The sequence below is a fragment of the Antechinus flavipes genome, chromosome 6, assembly GCF_016432865.1.
Source record: "Antechinus flavipes isolate AdamAnt ecotype Samford, QLD, Australia chromosome 6, AdamAnt_v2, whole genome shotgun sequence".
NCBI lineage: Eukaryota > Metazoa > Chordata > Mammalia > Dasyuromorphia > Dasyuridae > Antechinus > Antechinus flavipes.
The window spans coordinates 169,355,891-169,377,485 of record NC_067403.1 but is presented as its reverse complement, the minus strand read 5'-3'; the positions used below and the strand labels follow the sequence as shown (position 1 = coordinate 169,377,485).

At 35.3% G+C, this 21,595-nt stretch overlaps 1 protein-coding gene across 1 annotated transcript in view; it reads right to left on the bottom strand.

Moving 5' to 3' along the window:
- The window catches only part of GC (GC vitamin D binding protein), a 53,586-nt gene that overhangs the window by 11,700 nt on the left and 20,291 nt on the right, over nt 1-21,595 (bottom strand). The window contains exons 2-8 of the mRNA XM_051964747.1: nt 21,036-21,105; nt 20,252-20,384; nt 10,913-11,124; nt 9,394-9,526; nt 5,543-5,637; nt 1,948-2,077; nt 153-355 (exon numbers count right to left, since the gene is read on the bottom strand). Of these exons, the coding sequence (XP_051820707.1) occupies nt 153-355; nt 1,948-2,077; nt 5,543-5,637; nt 9,394-9,526; nt 10,913-11,124; nt 20,252-20,384; nt 21,036-21,105 (976 nt within the window). The remainder of the gene's footprint in view (nt 1-152; nt 356-1,947; nt 2,078-5,542; nt 5,638-9,393; nt 9,527-10,912; nt 11,125-20,251; nt 20,385-21,035; nt 21,106-21,595) is intronic.

The following is a 21,595-nucleotide window of genomic DNA, read 5'->3' as shown; positions in this document are numbered from 1 at the left end:
CCTCTCTTCTTCTTTCCCCCCTCCCTCTCTCCCTCCTTTCCTTCCTTCCTTCCTTCCTTTTTTTCCTTTCTTCCTTCCTTCTTTCCTTCCTTCCTTCCTTCCTTCTTTTCATTTATTACATGAAAATGAAAATGAACTTCAAATCTGCTTACCTATCCAGTGCTTTGTTATTTTCTGTGCTGCATATCTCTTCATGGCTGGGTCTGACAATTTCTGAAAGTTTGAGAGCTTGAGCAGCTGGCATAGAATAAATGCACAGAAAAATGTCCATAGGGCTGCTTTCTCCACAGCAATGTTCGAATCTCTTGTCTTTGGTGGAAAGCTTCTCACAAACCTTCACAGTATGTTCTGCTAACTATAAAAGAAATGTTAAGAGTTCACTTTTTTCTTGTACTCTAAGCTAGGAGGGGCAAGGATACCAGGGGGAAGGTGTATTGGCTTTTCTCTTAGGTAGTGCTGTATAATGAAAAGACAACTGGATAGGATGTCCAAAGATTGAGTCCTAGTCTAAGATATGCCACTAACTATATGACTTAGATCAAACCAGTTATTTTTTCTGTAACTTAATTTTTCTTATTTATCTAGTAAGGAGATTGGATCAGATGATTTCAAAGATTCCTTCCATCTCCATGATTTTATGAATTCTCTGTTTTTTTGAAACATTGTTGAGGAAGTATAGGCTACCAGTTCTGCCCTTTAGTAGTTGTCATTACCCTTCCTGAGCCCATTTGAGTTTTTCTTGAAAAGAGACTGGAGTGTTTGTTCTCCAGCTCATTTTACATATATGGAAACTGAGGCAAACAGGGATTAAGTGCCTTGCCCAGGATCACACAGCAAGAAAGTTTCTGAGACCAGATTTGAACTCAGAAAGCTCACTTGAATAGTGCAAGAATATTAGTCTAAGGCCACATGATCATAGGTCATAGATTAAGGACTGGATATAATACTAGAGGTCATCTGTTCCCATCTTTTTATTTTATAGTTGAGGAAATTAAGATCCAGAAATATTATGACTTGCCCAACACTACAGGAAAGCAGAATTTAAATCCATGCCTTCTATGACCAAATCCAGCAATCTTTCCACTATCCTGCTTCCTAAGTCTAGTTTTCAGAACAAAAAGTACCTCTGAAAAATATAGGTATATGGTTCTGCTCTGGCTCCCAGATATATTCCATATAGGGTTCTACCACTAGTAATCCTGATCCACAAGAGGATTCCTGATTTGACCACAATCTTACTCTCCCAGTCACATTCTATAGATCTATTTGAATCAATTAAGAATTTTGGGGAGGGGAAGAGGGGAAATGGAAGGAAGGTAGGAGACAGGAATATTTTGCTCATAACAAATTATGTGGGATCTTTGGGAGCTCACTGTATACCAGGCAGGGTATAAGGTTAGCTTCATATTAAAATAGGTAATTTGATCTGTAGAAGTCTGCACTACCACTGAAAGAAGGTTATGTATAGAGTATACAATAGTGATAAACTTGCATCAGCTCTAACTGGTTTCTGAGAGATGACTTTAATTTTTAGCATGGACATCAGCAAAATACTATAAATCAGGGTGTGATTTATTGCTTTGTTAATTGCCTGGACTTAAGGAAGTGATGGAGAAAATCTTAATAAAAATTAAACTCAAAAGTGTCTCTTTCATGATTTTCCCCCCAGAAAGCTGGTTAATACCAATAAACTCCTGACATTATGCAAAATAAAGAGAAAGAGCTGTAAGGAACTCCCAGATGAAGAAAGTTAATCTGTCCATATTGATCAAGATTTTCTAGTCTGAATCAGCTGTCTAGAGCAATTGAGCATGGTCGATGCTTTTTCCAAGGCTATACATTCAGAAGAGGGACTAGAAGCCATTTGCCTCTTTAGCTAATATGTAATATGTTAGTTGAAAATGCAAACACAAGAAAAGCATTAAAAGCACTATCATTTCCTCTCACCTCATTGGCCATGCAGTCCTCAAGAATGGAGGTACAGCAGTTGGAGAGAACATTGGTCATATCTTCAGCCAGTTGGACTACATCTTCTAAATCAGCTGTTGGTACTTTCTGGGCATACTTAACAATGTAGCTAGACAGATAGATTGCAAATTTCTTAGATCACAAATATTTTTACTCTTAATTATTTGCTACTATGATAATGAAACAAACTATATTTTTTTACTACTATATAGTATAATATATTACACTATTTGGAGAAAAAATGGTTGTTTCTAGCTCAGTTTATTAGACCTTTTAACTGTTATCCAGTGGGTGTTGAACAACTAGGTGATATAGTAGGTAGACTTCTGGGCCTGGAGACATGGGGGATTTATTTCCCTGGCCTCAGACATTTACTCTGGCAACTCACTTAACCTTATTTTCCTTAGTATCCTCATCTGTAAAATGAGTCAGAGAAGAAAATGGCAAACTGCTCCAGTATCTTTGCCAACAAAACTCCAAATGGAGTCATGAAGAGTTGGTCTTGCTGAACAATAGCATACTGTATATTAGGATCCTCTGCCACAGCTATCATTCATTCACAAGGGAACCAGATTTTGTGAGTAGAGTCAACTTTTCATTGGTTGTATGTCACAACTATTCTGCTCAAGTTGTTAACAAGAAAATCCAAAAATAAGTCACAAAGAGTTGAACACAATTGAAAATGACTTTTAAAAGGCCATTATAATTTTGTTCAACTCTACACTTCTGAAATGAAATTGTGGGCCATAAAATAATAATGAGCTATACTTGCTGAGTACTATACTTAGACCTGAAGTACTAATTTGTAAATACCCAAGTACAGATCCATGCCCTCATACTTGCCCCTGTGGGTTCTTTGGATCTTAGGTTTCTCATATGACAAATGGAAGTATTGGCTTAGGTAACCTCTCAAGTCCCTTCTTCATTTTTAGATTTATGATCCTAAGATTTTTTCCTCATTACATTATGCCTTTATATGTTCTCTTAGGTAGATAATAGTTGATCACTCAATAGCAAAAATTGGTTTAGAGGTAAAAGAAATAGGAAGACCATGTCCCCTTCCACAGAAAGCTAAATTCCACTGTATTTTCCTTCTATTTTCTTGATGTTTTTACCTGAAAAAAACTCACCCTTCTTTTGTTAATTTTTTAATGATTTTCAGGAGCCTCTTTTCATCACAACTTGAGCTAAGAGTATATTTGCTTAGTGCTAGATTCTTCGAGGAGGAGGAGGAGAAGGAAAGGAGGAGAGGGAAGAGAAGGATGGGGAAGGAGGAAGAGGAAGGAGGAGAAGGGAGGAGGAGAAGGGAGGAAGTGAAGGAGGGAGAAAGAGTAAGAGGGGGGAGGAGGAGGAGAGGGAAGGAGAAAAAAGGGAGGAGGAGAGGGGAAGAGGAAGGGAAAGAGGTGGAGGGAAAAGGGGAAGAGGGGAAGGGAGAAGAAGAGGAGAGAGAAGGAGAAGAAAGGGAAGGGGGAAGGGAGAAGAAGGGGAAGAAAAAGGGGGAGGGGGAGGAGGAAGAGAGGGAAGAAGAGGGGGAAAGAGGGGAGGGGGAGGAAGAAGAGGAGGGAGGAAAAAAAGGGGGAGAAAAATGGAAGGAGGAATAAGAGGGGGAAGGGGAAGAGGGGGAAGGAGGAAGAAAAGAGGGAAGAGGAGGGGGAGGAGAAGGAGGAGAAAGGAGGAAGAGGGAAGGAGGGGAGGGGGAGGAGTAAGAGGAAGAAGGGAAAGAGGGAAAAGGGGAAGAGGGGAAAGGAATAAGAGGGGGAGGAAAAGGAGGGGGAGGAAGAAGAGGAGGAAGAAGAGAGGGAAGAGGAGGGGGGAGGAGAAGGAAGAAGAAGGGTGAAGGGGAGGAGGAGGAATAAGAGGGAAGAGGAGGAGGAGGGGGAAGGAGGGTGACTCCTTGCCTTAGATCATAGCCTCTGTATGAGCCCTCTTCATCCTGGAGCTAAGGTAACTGCTGGAGAAGCCTCAAAGCCAATTCTGAGAACCTGTTCCATACTTAGAAGAAACTTGCTAAGTGTATACTTTATAGAACCAAACAAACTAGTTAGAGCCTTTAAATGGGGGGATATTCTTTGTTCTTTTTTAGGTGATTGTGATGAGGAGTTATTTGTACCTAGCCTGGTAAAGATGAATTCCCCCATGGGAAAAAAAAAGTTGCAGGGGTGAATGTTGAAGGCTGTCTGTGCATATATTTTGAAAATAAAAAGCTTTTAAAATTAAAAAAAAAATTAATTCCCCTTGTAGCCAGCTCACAGATGAGCATTTGCAATGAAGGGGGTGAAGTTCTTAAAAGCAAATGGGTTTGAATACCTTGGATTTATGCAGACACCCACACACACTGTCATCACTATGCACATTCAAGGCCTACCACATCTACGCCCATCCAGTTTCATGGACAATTAAATTCTGGCTTCTGAATAGATCAGTTTTGAGTCTCCTCCACTACACAACTGTAGAGGTTTGGGATAACTAGTTGGGGAAATTTGAACAGGAAGTTGAGACAACTGTGGGTTGGGCAACAATTGCTATCAGTGTAAATGGAGAATATGGGACTAAAGGGAGAAGTCACAAAGCCTGTGCTGGCTCAGCCAGTTAGGTAGGCTTATGATGCCATCCTTAAGTGGGCACTTTTGACTCTGAGATTGGACGCATTAATGAACTGTATGCCTGTATATGGGAACCAGTCTGGAGAAGCTCCTTACTAGGTGAACCACAGGGTACTATGAAGATTGACACATTTTTAGTGGATTAGAGAAGAATAGGACAGGTGATGTTTAAAGAATATTGCTTTACCAGTTTTCATGCATAGAACTCATCAGAGATAAAACCAATGTTCCATGATGAATAGTATTTTCTGACATTAAAATATTTTTTAAAGGAAATATTCAAAAGCATCCTTTTAGCTCTTTTGTATGCTGTAGTCTAGACCATTCTACTTAATCTTTACTTTCCCTAGCCCCTGTGCATCATATAAAGGAAAAGGAATTCTATTCCCAGTGGATAGAAGAATAGTAATTATTTATTTATTTTACTTTTAATTTATGGAATAAAATAATCATTCCCATAATAATTATAATAAAAAGATGATTGCACAGGAAACTACAAATACAGCTTGCTATCCCTTTTAAATATATTATAAAGTTTTTATTTAAATGTTGGAGGGAATGTGGAAAATAAGGAAGCTAACTCATTGTTGGTGGAATTGATCCAATCATTTTGGAAAACAATTTGAAATTATGCCTAAAGAATTATTAAATGCCTATACCCTTTGACCCTGTTATACCATTACTAGATCTTTTTTCAAAAATGATTAGGGAAGAAGGAAAAGGACCTATATACTCTAAACTATTTATAATAGCTCTCTTTGTAATGGCAAAGGAATAGAAATTGCAGGGATGCCTGTCAATTGCTAAATTACTAAACAAGTTATGGCATATGAATGTGATGGAATACTACAATACTATAAGAAATAATGAGCTTAATGATCTTAGAAAAACTGGGATAGACTTGCATGAAATAATGAAGAGTGAAATAAGAATGATAATTTGAAGACAAGCATGGCACCAGTGTTTCTTACCTGAATCTCGTTTTCTTCATCCCATAGACAGCAAATTGTGAACAAACTCTATTTGACATTGTAGTGAGTAGTGATAGATGTTTATTCTGAAGCCTCTAGAACATTTAAAGAAAGTGTTTCATTAGATAGAATATATTATCTGTAAACACTAATCTTTCAAATAGAAAGTATTTACTTTGTGATACTTACTTTGGATTCAGCTCAATTTAACAAACATTTGTTAACACCTGAAATGTTTAAGATAGTGTTACTAGGCCCTGGATATTCAGAGATAAAGAACAAAGTAGTTTCTGCTCTCAAGAAGTTTACAGTCTACTAGAAGAGATACAATATAGAGAATGGCCTCATGGTAGAAGGAAAGATGGCAATTAGGAACACCTAAAAATTGACCTGAAACAAAAACCAGAAGATTTAACAATAAAATTTGTATCCTTATATATTCAAATACAAGTGGGTTATAAGTAAGGAAACACGTTCCTTATTCAAGGAGGCAATTTTGGCTCCTAGATCTTTATTCCTTTATTCACTCAACAATAAACATTTATTAAGTGCCTGCTATAGAGCAGGCTAGGAATATTAAGACTAAAATGTAATTGTTCTGCCTTCAAGGAGTTTCTATTCCATTGGATTCCTAGAAAGATACCACTGAAATTATAGGAATATGTCTCTCCATAGGTATAAGGGAATGGATAAAGGGTGTGTGTGTGCGTGTGTGTGTGTGTGTGTATGTGTGTGCACATTTTAGGGGGAAGAGTATGTAAGGGAAAGGATGGCAATCATATATATCATTAAAAATATATAACTGCATTTTGAAAATATATACTTATGTGAGGAAATCCAAAAATAAGTGAGGGAAAGTCCATCAATCTATGACATCACTAATATTTATTAAGCTCTTACTATGTTCCCAGTATTGAGTCATATATTAGGAATCTAAAGAAAGACAAAACCAGTGAACTTCACTTTTATGTCAATATTATTATTTTATAAGTGAGTCATCACTCAAAAGAATTTAGCCTTACTTTATAAGTCAAATCAACAAGCATACCATCAGTTAGGGCCAGAATTAAATAGGAAGGGACATGGTTTTTGGTAAAATGAATAATCTAATACATAGCACTTGTGTTGTCATCAGAAAATCTGAAGAGAAATAATAAATAGATGAATTTAGGAAATAGATCACAAGCTTGCTATGGCAGAGTATTAGAGTGGTTACAGGAGTGAAAATACTGGGAAGTTTTGGGAGAACTGACCTCTCTGCCTTACAATCTGTAAAAAAGAAGGTGAGGAAGGAGGCATATAATCTAGCATGCACCCTAAATTTGAGGAAATCAGCAAAATGTTTGGAGAAAGGATAGGTGAGATCTCATAGTCTGAACTTTTAGACGAGAAGTCATGTTAAGAAAAATGCAAAGTTCTTAAGATTGAAATTCTGAAGACAAAAAGAAAAGCAATCCTGAAGAGAAGATTTTCTCTTCCAAGGAATATCAAAAGATTTAGGGTGTGCTGAAGTCATGTTAAACCACTGTTAAATTTTGCATAGAAGCATTTGTATGTCCAAAATGGGCAAAGGCAAGACTTAATTTATTGTTCTGTTTATTGTCTTTCAAAAGTGTTGGAGAAAAATATTAATAATGCAGGATTAAACCTAGAAGTGTGTCTTGTTTTCTTTGTTTTAGTTTTTTTTTTTTTTTCTGGAGGAAAAGCTGCTTGTTAAATATTTACCAATACAATCCTGATTACATGCATATATGTGTAGATAAAGTTTACTTTGATTTTAATGAAGAATTTGTCAAGGACTATCTTCTCTATTCTGATGGAAAAGCTGAAAAGAGGTGGGTTGGTTAAATAGTCATACCTAAAGAACATCATTAGTAATTTGATGCCAGTTTAAAAGGAAATCTTTGGTGGAGTATTCCCAAGGAATCTGTCTTTGACCATGAGCCATTTAAAAATTTCTTCAGTGACTTAATAAAGACATAGTTGACATGCTTATCAAATTTGTAGATAACCAGAAATCTGGGAGGGCACTGGGATCAGAGCCAAGATCTAAAAATATCCTGACAGTCTAGAACTTTGGACTGATTCAAGTAAAAATAATTCAATGGGGACAAACATTAAACCTAAATATCTAAAATGTTTAATAGATATCTTTATTTTTATAGTTCTAGCAATAATTTTCCAAATAAAAGATTTTCTGGAAAAAAAAAGTACATACAATATACTTTTGGACATTTCCCCCATCACTTTCTTGACTCTAAATGACAAACAAAACAATAAATACATCAAGCCCTGATTCATACTTATTTCAGAGATATAAATGTTGACACTGAAAATTAAACAATTGGTTCTCACAATTTAGTGTAAACTGGTTGCAGCACATCCTTTCCATATATGATTGTTATTTTTTTACATGGAAGTGGGAAATGTTTAATGAAATAAATCATTTTAAAAATAAAATTGATTTGTTTTATTGAACTCAAGACAAGCCTTACTCTGAAATTTTTGCCATACTAGGAACTATGTGTATATTTGTGTGTATAAAAGTTATAGAACATAGAGAAGTTAAAAAAACTCAACAGTGCTAACATTGTACCATAGCTCTTCTGGAGCAAACAATCCAGAAACAGAAAGAAAAATAGGATGAGAAAACCGATTAAAGGTCAAGTTTTATAGGCAATCTCTCTTGAAACATAAGAATGAAAGGTTATGCCATTTATAGGGAATATGTGAAAGGTCTAGGGTATCTTCAAACTTGGGTATCCATCTAGATGTCTTAATCTTAGAAGGTTGCTCAAGGGGCAAAGAGATTGGACAATTTATCCAAGATAACACAGCAAGTGAGAGAGGTGAGTTTGAAGCTAGGTGTTCCTGTCTCCATATCCAGCACCCACTGTTGTGGATGGAGAATTAGATATAGGGAATGTAAATCCCAAATTCCTGAGATTTGCTGGGCAACTATGGGAAAAACACTTCATTATTTAGTTTCTTTAACTATAAAATAAAAATAATAATACCTATGGATCTTAAGGGTTGATTAGAGATTCAAATGATAGAATGCTTTGCATAAATTTGCATATAAATATATAAGTATACTTTGCATACAAATATTTAATATTCTATAAAAATATATTACCATTATGCCACACTATCTCTACTTTGGGAATAAAGGAGGAGAAATTTGATCTATCATTTACCAAATACTTTATAATGTTCTAACCACTTTATATAATAATAACTAATATTAATAGAAGGCTTTAAAGTTGGCAAAGTGTTTTGCATATATCATCTCACTTGACCCTCACATCAACCCCATGACATAGTGCCATCATTATCACTCATTTTTCAGGTAAGGCAACTAAAATTAACTGATGTTTACTTGATTTGGCCAGAGCCAGCCAAGTAGGAAGTATAATATGGGGGCAGAATTAGAAGAGCTGTCTTTCAGTTCTCTCTCTACCACAGGTTTTCTTAATGGGTCACCTCAGCTGCATTAGCTTCTCAGTGGGAACATTGGAAACAAAACCTCTCGTTTACATCAAGATGAAAATCTGACAAATTGCTCTAAAAATAACATGTAATCTCTCTTGTAGAAAGAATCCCTAAAAGGATACTCACAACTATTTATGGGAATCTTCAGTCAAAAAAAGCCCAATTTTCTAGGCTCTTTGAGTATTAATGTGTCTAGACTAGGGTCTATGCTTCAATCTCAACTTTCAATAAATCAAAGAAGGAGTAAAACAGCTCATTTAAGATAAAGATTTAAATTAACTCAGAAATAAATATGTGGAAGATCATGGAAGCTCTGATCAAAAAACTGAACTAAGCAAGAATTCAAAAAAACTACTTACCTCTGTGAGGAAGCAGGCAGTGGGGTTGGCTGATGTACAACAGGTCCCAACCATGGATAGATAATTTCTTGTGTAACTTACTAATAATGGGAGTGGAGCTTGTCCATAGTTACTTGAATATTCATATAAAAACCTGAAAGAATCCAGAATTATTGGTCAGATCTTGAAAAGAACAGACTGTTTTAATTAATATTACAGATGAGAATTTTATGCATCCCATAAATTTGTGGGGATACATATGCATTAAGTAATCCCTAATGTGGGTAAATGTAGCCTTTCCAGGATCACAAGAAACTTGTTAAGGGATTAAAAGTAATATTTGATAAATAACTGTTATCTTGTTAAATCAAATTAATCTTTTTTATTTTGTTTATTTTGTTTCAATAGGTAGGCTGCATAATAGATAGAGTACTGGATCTGAAGTCAAGAAGACTTCAGTTCAAATCTAGCCTTTATGATCTTGGGCAAGTCAATTAACTTTTTGCCTCAGTTTCCTCATCTGTAAAGTAAAGATAATACTACCACCTCCCTCCTAGGGTTGTTGTGGGGGTTAAAAATAACATTTCCAAGACACTTTGAAAACTCTGAAGTGCTATTCTTAAGTAGGTAGTCTTGGTAAACTCTAGAATTTATTTCTTTTCATATTGACTAAGGGGTGCAGGAAGGTTTACTAAAAACTAAGGGGTAGGGAACCACAAATTGGGGCTTCCAGCTTAAAGGAAACTATGTAAAAATGTTACAAGTTGGGTTTTTGGACTCCTTTTAAAAATGGCAGTAGCTGAAAACCCTAAATAATTTGTTTAATATCAGCTACTACACACATAAGAAATATAGACCTACTAACATCAATGCTTGTTTAAAACATAGGGTCTTTGTACTCTCAAGTAAAATAGTAAATTTAAATCAAAGAAGGTTTAAATTCTCTATGGAAGCTACTCTACTTAAAAGTTATCCTCAAGTGGCAAAAAATGAAGGTAAATAGATTTTACCTTAATTAAATTCATTTAAAATATTTGGAAATTGAAGTATGAATAGACCTTCTATTCAAGAATTGCTTATAGATCTTTCTGTTCAACTCTCAACTTGTAAAACTTTGCTAAATGAGGTTAAGGATGAAATTTCCAGAGATGGTTATATATTTTGGTTCTTAGTCTATGCAAAACTTTTAAGAAGTTATGGCCGATTAACTAAAGGGCCAGTCTTGGAGAAAAGAAGACCTTACTTAGTTCAAGTCCCACCTCTGATACATACTGGATATGTGACCCTGCACAAATCACTTAATTTCTTAAGTGCCTTAGACAATCTTCAAGACATAAAAAATTTCTCTAAGTCACAGGGAACTCCCCACATGGGAAAAGGGAGTTTCCTCATTTGGGGATTTCCTATACAAATGACATCAAAAGTCCATACATATGATATACATACATAATATATACATACACACATACATTTAGGAACACATATGCACGCATATATACACACACTCAAAATTAATAAAATCATTTGGGAGGGAGTTTACTCATCAGCAAAGCCTCTGGGATCCATCCTGAAGGAATCACATATTTCGTTGTTTGTTGGCTCCACGTAGGTTGGGAACTCTTGGGGTGGGTGTGTCAGAGCTGCCATACAGAGTTTTCGTTCAAGACCTTCGAAGGTGCAGCACTTGTCAGTTTCTGGGTGTTTGGGGTATGGAGCATCTTTTTCACAGGACTTGGCAGACAATTCTGAAGTCTGTTTTAAAAATGGGGGGGGGTTGTCATTATTGCCAGCTTTCTTAGATAGTAGTAGAGTAAATCTTTGGATAATTAATGATATTGAAAATTATAATAAAATGAAAGAACATGATTAAGTAACTTTGAAAGCCCTTTCTCTAAATCCTACTGTTCTAGTGGATTGTAAACAGGTAGAATTTATGCCAGTAATGAAAGGCTGATTCAATATTAGGAAAACTATCAGTATAATTGACCACATCATTGACAAAAACAGCAAAAATCTATGATTATGTCAGTAGATGCAGAAAAATGCCTTTGACAAAGTGTTATGGACCAGAACTGTGTACTTAAAACAAAGATTCTTACAGGTGCTAACTCATTGGAATTGATAAATACAATGGTTATCTAGTTTAGCATGGTGATTAATAGTTCTCTAGTTCAGTACATGTACTTAGTACTTAATATAGTTCTACAGATTCATACCTATGATAATGTAATTATAATAAAGTATTTACGAGCCAGCAGGAATTGAGAGACAAATTCATTCCTATACCCAATGTGGTGGCTGGAGGCTGAAGCACAAGCCCTCGGACTCAGAGACAGATTCATTCACTTCATCTCACACCACCATGGTGGCTGTCTTTTCCTCCTGCACTCCCTACTGAGACCAAACCATTTGAAGACTCTCAAGAAAACTAGCTGGGTCCCAAGCAAGGAAACTAGACCGTGAAGGAGATAATAAAGGATTTGGACATTAACACCTGGATATTTTTGTGGTGAGTACTCTTCTGAAAAGAAGGCTGTCCCAGAGACCTCAAGAACACTACAACAAAATGCAACACTCATTCCTATTAAAAATGCTAGTGAAAGCATAGGAATAAATGGAACTTTCCTCAAAATGATAAGTACTATCTAGCCAAAGTCATTAGGAAGCATTATCTTTTTTTCTTCTTCTTTTTTTTTAATCTTTAAGAAGTATTTCTTTTTTTTTAATAACTTTTTATTGATAGAACGCATGCCAGGGTAATTTTTTACAGCATTATCCCTTGCATTCACTTCTGTTCCTATTTTTCCCCTCCCTCCCTCCACCCCTTCCCCCAGATGGCAAGAGTCCTTTACATGTTGAATGGGTTGCAGTATATCCTAGATACAGTATATGTGTGCAGAACCAAACAGTTCTCTTGTTGCACAGGGAGAATTGAATTCAGAAGGTATAAATAACCCGGGAAGAAAAACAAAAATGCAAGCAGTTTATATTCATTTCCCAGTGTTCTTTCTCTGGGTGTAGCTGCTTCTGTCCATCTTTGATCAATTAAGGTTCTCTTTATCGAAGAGGTCCACTTCCATCAGAATACATCCTCAAACAGTATCGTTATTGAGGTATATAATGATAGGAAGCATTATCTAATGGGAATAAGCTAGATGCCTTCCCAATGAGAACAGGGATGAATCAAGGATGCTCATTATCACCATCATTATTCCACATTGTAGTAGAAATGCTAGCTATAGCAATAAGAGAAGAAAAAGAACTTTAAGGAATTAGAATAGGCAATGAGAAAAAAACTACCTCTTTGCTGATGATATGATGATATCTTTAGAGAATAAACTAAAAATACTAGTTGAAATAATTAACAACTTTAGTAAAATTGTAAGATATAAGATAAACTGACATAATTTAGGTCAGCAGCAAGAGATAGAAAGAGAAATATAAAATATTGATAATATAAAATATTTGGGAGTTCACTTTCCAAGATAAATCTATGTGAATGCAAATCTAAAAACTTTACACAGAAGTAAAGACAGATCTAAATGATTAGAAAAATATTTATCGCTCACAGGTAGGGGGAGTCAATATAATAACAATGATAATTCTACCTAAATTAATTCTCTTATTCTGTATCATACTAACCAAATTACAAAAAAAAATTATTTTTAGAGAGCTATAAAAATAATAAAATTCATTTGGAAGAACAAAAAGTCAAGAGTATCAAAGGAATTAATAAAAAAAATGTGAAGGAAAGTGATATAGAGTACCAGATATCAAACTGTAGAAAAAGAAGTAATTATCAAAACAATCTGGTACTGGCTAAGAAAAGGTTGTAGATCTGTAGAATAAATTAGGTAAACAACACACAGGAATAAATGACTATAGGAATCTACTATTTGATAAACCCAAAGATCCATGTCACTATTTGACAAAAATTGCTGGGATTATTGGAAAGCAATTTGGCAGAAACTAAGTATAGAATACATTCACTCTATATACCAAGATAAGGCCAAAATGGATGCTTTGCTTAGCCATAATGGGTGATAATATAAGGAAATTAGATCATGGAATAATTTACGTGTCATAGATAAGGAAGAATTTATCACCAAACATGAAATAGAGAGTATTATCTTGATTACAGGAAATAAACAAGTTTTTTTTTTTTTTTTTTCCAAACAAGAAAAATGCAACCAAGATTAGAAGAAAAATAGAAAATTGGGGGAGTTTTTTTTTGCCATTCTCTGAAAAAGGAATCATTTCTCAAATATATAGAGAAGCAAGTCAAATTTATAAGAATGAATCTTTCCCCAATTGACAAATGGTCAAAGGATCTTGAAGCTCATTACATAGAGACTAGCACTGGAATCAGGAAGACCTGAGTTCAGATTTGGCTTCTGACACTTAATAACTGTGTGACTCTGGAACTCACTTAACCCCTATTGGTTTTATGAGGTAGGTATGTAATATAATGCACAGAGTACTGGACTAGGAATCAGGAAGACTCATCCTTCTGAGTTCAAATTTGGCCTCTGACACATACTATTTGACTATGAGCAAATCATTTATCTCTAAATGCTTCTGTTTCCTGATCTATGAAATGAGCTGGAGAAAGAAAAGACAAACCACCCCAGTATCTTTGCTAGGAAAACCCCAAATGTGATGAAAAAGATTTGAACATGATAGAAAAATGACTGAACAGCAAAGGATATGAATAGGTAATTTTCAGAAGAAATATCAAAGCTATCTATCATCATATGAAAAAAAGTCTCTAAATCACTACTGATTAGAGAAACACAAATTTAAAAAAACTCTGAGGTTCCACTTTCTACCTATCAGCTTGATCAATATGACAGAAAAGGAAAATGACTAATTCTGGAGAGGAAATTAAAGAATTGGAATAAGAATGCTTTGTTGGCATTATTAATGGTTCCAACCATCATGGAGAATAATTTGAAACTATGCTCAAAGGGCTATAAAACTGTATATGTTCTTTGATCCAGTAGTACCATTACTCTTTAACTCAAAGAGATTAAAAAAGGAGCAAAAGACTCTATATATACAACAATATTTGTAGCAGCTCTTTTTGTGATGGTAAAGAATTGGAAATTGAGGGGATATCCCTGAATTGAGAAATGGCTGAACAAACTGTGCTATATGATTGTGAAGGATTATTATTATGCTATAAGAAATGAGAAGAAAGGATGCTTTCAGGCAAATCTGAAAAAGCTTACATAAACTGATGGAAAGTGAAATAAGCAGAACCAAGAGAACATTGCACATACTAGTAGTGCAGAGGACCTAACATGCCATGCCAAGGAGCTTCTTTCTCCCCTTGACATAAACTGCAACCCTTTGTCTGCTGAAATGATATTTTCTTTCAGCATTACTACCTCTTTATCTCTCTCTCTCCTATTTCCCTTACAAAACCTTATTTACTTTCTCTGCTAGGATAAGATTTTTCTGCTAAAAACTTTATAGCCCTCTGTAGGGACCTTGCCACCAAGGAATTCAGTCTTTCTAGCAAAGGCTGACTTCCCAATGCCAATAATCAACTTCTTTTGCCAGTTAAACTTTTCGGGTTCATAAATTCCTTTACAAAATTCCTCTGCAATGACCAAAGGGGTTCCCACAACTCCCTGCCCTGCGCCAAATCTCATAATTTGGAGACACAACCCTGAACCTCATCAATAGCAATATTGCATAATGATCAGCTATTTTCAGAGTGATCAAAGGATTTATGATAAAAATGCTAGCTACCCTAGAGAAAGAACTAATGAAGTCTGAAAGCAGAATAAAGTATGCTTTTTAAAAACATTTTTAAAATTTTTCTTGGTTTTTTTTTTTTTTTTGGTTTGTGTTTTCTTTCACAACATGCTAATATAGAAATATGTTTTTCATGACTGCGATAATACTCTATGTAAAATTTGCTATTTTCTCAATGAGAGGGGAAGGGAAGGATAGATTTCAAAACAAATTTTAAAATAATAATGTTAATTGTTTTACATATAATTTGGAAAATTAAATAAAAATTATTGAAAAAATATAGAAGGCACTAATATCTCCATTCTCAATTTACATAAGAGACTGAAGCCCAGAGAATTTAAATCATGTATCTAAATTAACATAGTGAGTAGAAGAAACAAGGCTTAAACTCTAACCTCTTGATGTCATATTCATTATATTGTAGGTTCTATATAGTTACAAATAAGTGTGGAGTTTGATTCCCATTTCACCTGCTTTCCTGAATCTCCTTCCCAAATCCTATTCATTTCCTTTGTAAAATATCTAGTTGTCTCATACTAGGATATGACTTTAAAACAAAATCAAATGAAGCCATTTTGTCACCATGCTCAATCAGGCTTTCAAGTACTCAAGACTTTCCAATACCTTTTGCCTTCTCTATTTCTAAACTCTCATTCTTGTGTAGTAGTTCTCAGCAAGAAAACTATTTTAGTATATGATTAATATAATTTGAAGCAAAATGTAAATGATTAGATTTTCCAAGATGAGCTCATCAGTTAATGAATCTGATTGGTTATGGGTATGAGGGTGATATTTTTAAGCAGATTTTTTGCTGGTGTATTTTGTCCATGCAATATTTCTTTTCTCCCTTTTGATTCCTTACCAGGAAAAGATGTGATTGAATTTCAAAATGTACTTATGAACTTAAATCATAGGGCTTCACATGCAAGCCTTTCCTTTAAGATTTAGCAATATCTATTTCATTTTCCTTGTTTTAAATATTTAGTATTTGTTTTTAATAAACCATATTAACTACAGATTTTTGTTAGTCTAGTTGTACTTACTGGAAGTAAGAGGGGCAAATAAATCAGAGAGAATCACTAGAAGATGGGGAGAGATCTAATAGTGAGATGTTTTGCCAGGACCTCATCTCTTACTGGGGACACAGAGTTATAATGCCACAACTTCCCAGAGCAGGGGGGAGATTTAAACTTGGAAATCTAAAATGGGCAATGAATCAGTACTAGAATAAGTGGGGCAAATAGGAGTGTTTGAACTCTGTTCACCACACACTTTCTCACAACTGTTATGCATGAAACCTTTAAGATTTTACTGTTGGTATTTGTCTACATAGTCTAATCTTCCCAATTATCTAACACCTTCAATTTTCAATTGTACTCAATGATAAAATTTTAAATTCAATCAAATTTGTAATCATTTATTCAGAAGTAGTAAAAGCATATATAAACTTTAAGTATCATTCAAGTGTCTTTTTACTTTCTGCTTTTCCTTTTTATTCCTTCCTGTTTTCCTTCCATGTTTCTTCCTTACCTTTACTCTGCCCAACAAGTTCTAATGAAAGCAAGAAAAATAAAATAAAAGCCATGCATATTTATGCATGTATATATGTAAATACACATATTATGTATGTGCATATATACACAAATAAATATGCAGGACTTTTTCCTCCTAAATTCAAAGCAGTTTTTAGAAAGATATTGGCTTTTATTTTTTTTTTTCTTATATTCTTTTCCCTTATTATATTATGGTTGTTTTTCCACATCGTCAGACATCAAACATTTATTTATTTATTTTAAATCATAAAATCTTTGTTTATTGATTTATTTATTTTGACTTTGCAAATTCTTTTTTCTATTTATTATTTTTAATTTTCCCATGTAAGTGTAAAACATTTTTAACATGTTTTTAAAACATTGAGATCCAGATTCTCTCCCTTTCTTCCCCATCTCAACCTCCATTAAGACTTATATGAGCTTATACAAAACATTTCCATAAAAGTCATGGTGTGGAAAAAAAAATAGCTCCCACCCAAAAAATCGCTCAAGAAAAATGAAATAACAAACAAACAAAACAACTTGCTTCAATATGTATTCAAAGACAATCAGTTCTTTCTCTGGGTATGGATAGAATTTTTCATCCTAAGTTTTTCAGAGTAGATATGGATCATTGTATTGCTGAGAATAGCAAAATCATTCACAACTGATCATTCCACAACATATAACAAACATTTAATAAGTTTTATATGTTATTCATTATATTTAGTGCTAGGGATACCAAGAAAAGCAACTCTTCTACCCTATACCAAAAATGATCCTTGCTTTCAAGAATCATGAGATTAATGGGGGAATAGCAACATTCAATCAACTGTGCATGTACAAAAGAGATATTGTATAAAGAGGAAATGATCTCTGAGGGAAGGCAGTAGAAATGGAGTGGGAATGGGACAAATGGGAACTAGGAAAGGTTTCCTTCAGAAGGTAAAATTTGAGGTGAGTCTTGAAGTTAGGAAACTCAGAAGGCAGAGATGAGGATAGCATAGTAAATGAAAAAGAATGGAATTGGGAGATGGAGTATTGGTGTGTGCAAGAACCAATAGAAAGGCTGATATTGCCAGAGAATAAAATATATGGAGAGTAGTATGGTGCAAGAAGACAGGAAAAGTCAGCAGAGGCTGTGCTGTTACGGGCCTTTAAAATCAGGGGATTTTATATTTGATCCTTGAGGAAATAAGGAAACATTGAAGTTAATGTAGTAATATAAGACTAGAAGTCAGTTGGGGCTAGATAAATAGATGTGAAACTGAATATATGGGAGCTGATGAGATCACCAAACAAGAGAGCATAGAGAGAAATATGAGGAGGCAGGACAGAACTTTGCTAGACACCTGTATAAAGAACAGAAGAAACTAAGAAGGAGCAGTCAGAGAGGTAGGGAAAAAGCCATGAGAGAGTAATGGGAACTGGGAGAGAAGAGAGTACCCGGGAGAAAGAAGGAGTGGACAATGCAAAAAACTACAGAGAGGTCAAGGAGGACACAGAAGGATGGAGAAGAAGGTATTAGGTGTGGTGATTTGGAGGTCATTGTTTACTTTGGAGAGAAGAGTTTAGGTGGAATGATAAGATTTGAAGTCAAAATGTAGAGAAGTAAGATGAGAGGGAGAGTAGAGAAAGAGGATTGTAGATGGACTTCTCAAGAAGTTTAACCATAAAAGTCAGGAGAGTGCCTATAAGGGCACTGAACTAGTAGGGATGTTTAGATCAAGTGAAAGGTTTTAAATCTATTTATATCTCTTTGCATGTCTCTCTGTCTCTCCCCTCTCCTCTTTCTGTGATTTTCTTCTCTTTTTTTCTTTCTTTCCCTTGATCTATATTTTTTCCTATGCACATACAAGTGCATGCAAATACATGAGCATATGCATATATTTGCACGCACACACATATATTCTTCTCTCTGTTTACTTATCTATTCATCCATCCATTCATCCATGTGTCCATCCATCCATCTATCTGTCTTATTTGTTTGCCTTAAATGTCTGTCTATCTGTTTTTTTTTTTTAACTTTTTATTGACAGAACCCATGCCAGGGTAATTTTTTACAACATTATTCCTTGTACTCACTTCTGTTCTGATTTTTTCCCTTCCTCCCTCCACCCTTCCCCCAGATGGCAAGCAGTCCTTTACATGTTGAATAGGTTACAGTATATACTAGATACAATATATGTGTGCAGAACCAAACAGTTCTCTTGTTGCACAGGGAGAATTGGATTCAGAAGGTATAAATAACCTGGGAAGAAAAACAAAAATGCAGCAGTTTATATTCATTTCCCAGTGTTCTTTCTTTGAGTGTAGCTGCTTCTGTCCATCCTTGATCAATTGAAACTGAATTAGCTCTCTTTATAGAAGAGATCCACTTCCATCAGAATACATCCTCAAACAGTATCATTGTTGAGGTATATAATGATCTCCTGGTTCTGCTCATTTCACTTAGCATCAGTTCACGTAAGTCTGGCTGGCCAGTCCTCTCTGTATTCATCCTGCTGGTCATTTCTTACAGAACAATAATATTCCATAACATTCACATACCACAATTTACCCAGACATTCTCCAATTGATGGGCATCCATTCATTTTCCAGCTTCCTAGCCACTACAAACAGGGCAGCCACAAAGATTTTGGTGCATACAGGTCCCTTTCCCTTCTTTAGTATCTCTTTGGGATATAAGCCCAGTTGTCTGTCTGTTTTAAATGTCTACCTGAATTTCTGTCTTGTCTGTCTGTCTTATCTCTAATCTCTGTTCCGATTTTTTCCCTTCCTCCCTCCACCCCCTCCCCCAGATGGCAAGCAGTCCTTTACATGTTGAATAGGTTACAGTATATCCTAGATACAATATATGTGTGCAGAACCAAACAGTTCTCTTGTTGCACAGGGAGAATTGGATTCAGAAGGTAGAAATAACCCGAGAAGAAAAACAGAAATGCAAGCAGTTTATATTCATTTCCCAGTGTTCTTTCTTTGAGTGTAGCTGCTTCTGTCAGTCTGTCTTTCCTATCTGTCCATCTGTCTTATCTGTTGGTCTTATCTATCAGTCACTGTCTTATCTGTCTATCTTATCTAATTATCTGTCTGTCTGTCCATCTGTGTCTTATCTATCTATCTATCTATTTATCTATCTATTTTACCTGTCTGTGTGTCTTGAAAAAAATGCTGAATGACTTCTTAAGCACCCAATAATATGTTTTGGTATGGATTGGACTAAATGACTACTTAGGTTTTGTTGTTGTTGTTGTTGTTGTTGTTGTTGTTGTTGTTGTTGTTATTGTTTTTTTTTTTTTTTTTTTACTTTGAAGCTCTGTTTTTGTGATGATTTAGGACCAGAATTATTCTATCCAAATGTGTTCCCTTCTTTAGAGTGATACTTCTTATTCCTCCAAAATACCCCGAACTCTGAAGATTCTAGATTTCATGTCGTTTTCATGCCAATGTTATATAGCACTATATATGTTTTTCATACTACCCCTAATTTTAGGTCCTTTACATTTGCAAAGGGGTCTAGGTACTCTAATAGCCTGGTTTTTGAGGGATAATGTCAGAGCAAGCATGCAGTCACTTAGACTTACCCTTGTATCATAGCAGTTAGGGTCAGCATTCTTATCACAGCAAGTCTCTGTCAAGGAGACAACTTCATTCACTAAGGCTTTGACCTGTTCAAATGTGCCACTGGGAAATTTTCTGCTGTACAGAACAAATGATCTGGGGAATCAAGAGAAAAAAAAATGTCAGGGTGACACAATCACATAAGAGTTTTCATTCACTTACAATAAATCATGCTGAAATAAATCTATGAAAAATCTATTTAACAGTTTTATTCAAAATTGTCTCTCTTGCGACTTAAGTGAGGAATACTAAAATATTTCAAATGATTGCTTGCTCTAGCTATATTAGGAAAAACATTTTATACCTTCTTTCTTTTCTTTAGATCTTCTTTGCCCATTCTCTTTGTCCTTTTACCCCCACCCCTTAGAAACTTGTTGCTTCTTGTTTACTTCTTTCTTTGCTTCCTGCTATCATTTTTCTTTCCTCAGTATAATTTTCTTCAGGACCTAAAGAGTCTAACCAGGAACTAAACTAGGATCAGAGCTTGCTTCTAAAGGATACTTTACTGTTGGCCTTCTTATGTCAAATGCATTACCTCTGTCATCTACAGTGGGAATTTCAGGCCATATTGGACAAAGATAAAGATGATAATTGACAGGGGAGGGGAGGTTTCCTGTTGTTAAATTATTTCCTGGATGTTGTCACTTAATCCATTGGACTGACCCTAAATTTATGTACCTGACTAGATCAACTTATCCTTGTTAAAATAGACATGGTGTGCAAATAAGTGTACCCTGCTATACGTACAAAGACCGGAAGTCATCTTTCCCCAGATTGGTGAATTCCTTGCAAACTTTAGATTTTTCATAATCACGCCCTGCAAAAAAAGAAACAAGAGAATCTGTACCTTCTAGTACACCATCTAGACATATTTATTCACTGAATGGAATTCAGAATTTCTGACTAGCAGAGACAGGATTTGTTCCTTAGGAAAGAATTCAGTTGAGAGTAGGAGCAAGTGTCAGAGAGGAACAGTATGACAGCAGGTGTAATTGTTCTGTGAAAGAGGATATTTCATCTGACAGAGTCTGGTACCAGTAGATGTTTGGGTCACAGAGCCTTGCTGTATGACTTCAAAGTGAGGGGAGAGGTGTGTAAGTGGGAAGGAAGTAGACTTTGCCCCGTGGGAAATCAGCACCCTAGGGCAAAGTCCTGTTCACCTATGCTAGATAGTGTTCTACTATCTAGATCCATATCCACAACACAAAAAGAAGACTAAGGGGAGAGAAGATAACTGGCTTTAGAATTTATAGGGAAGTCATATGGAAGAAGCAGCAGACTCAATTTGGATTTCCACAAAAGACAGA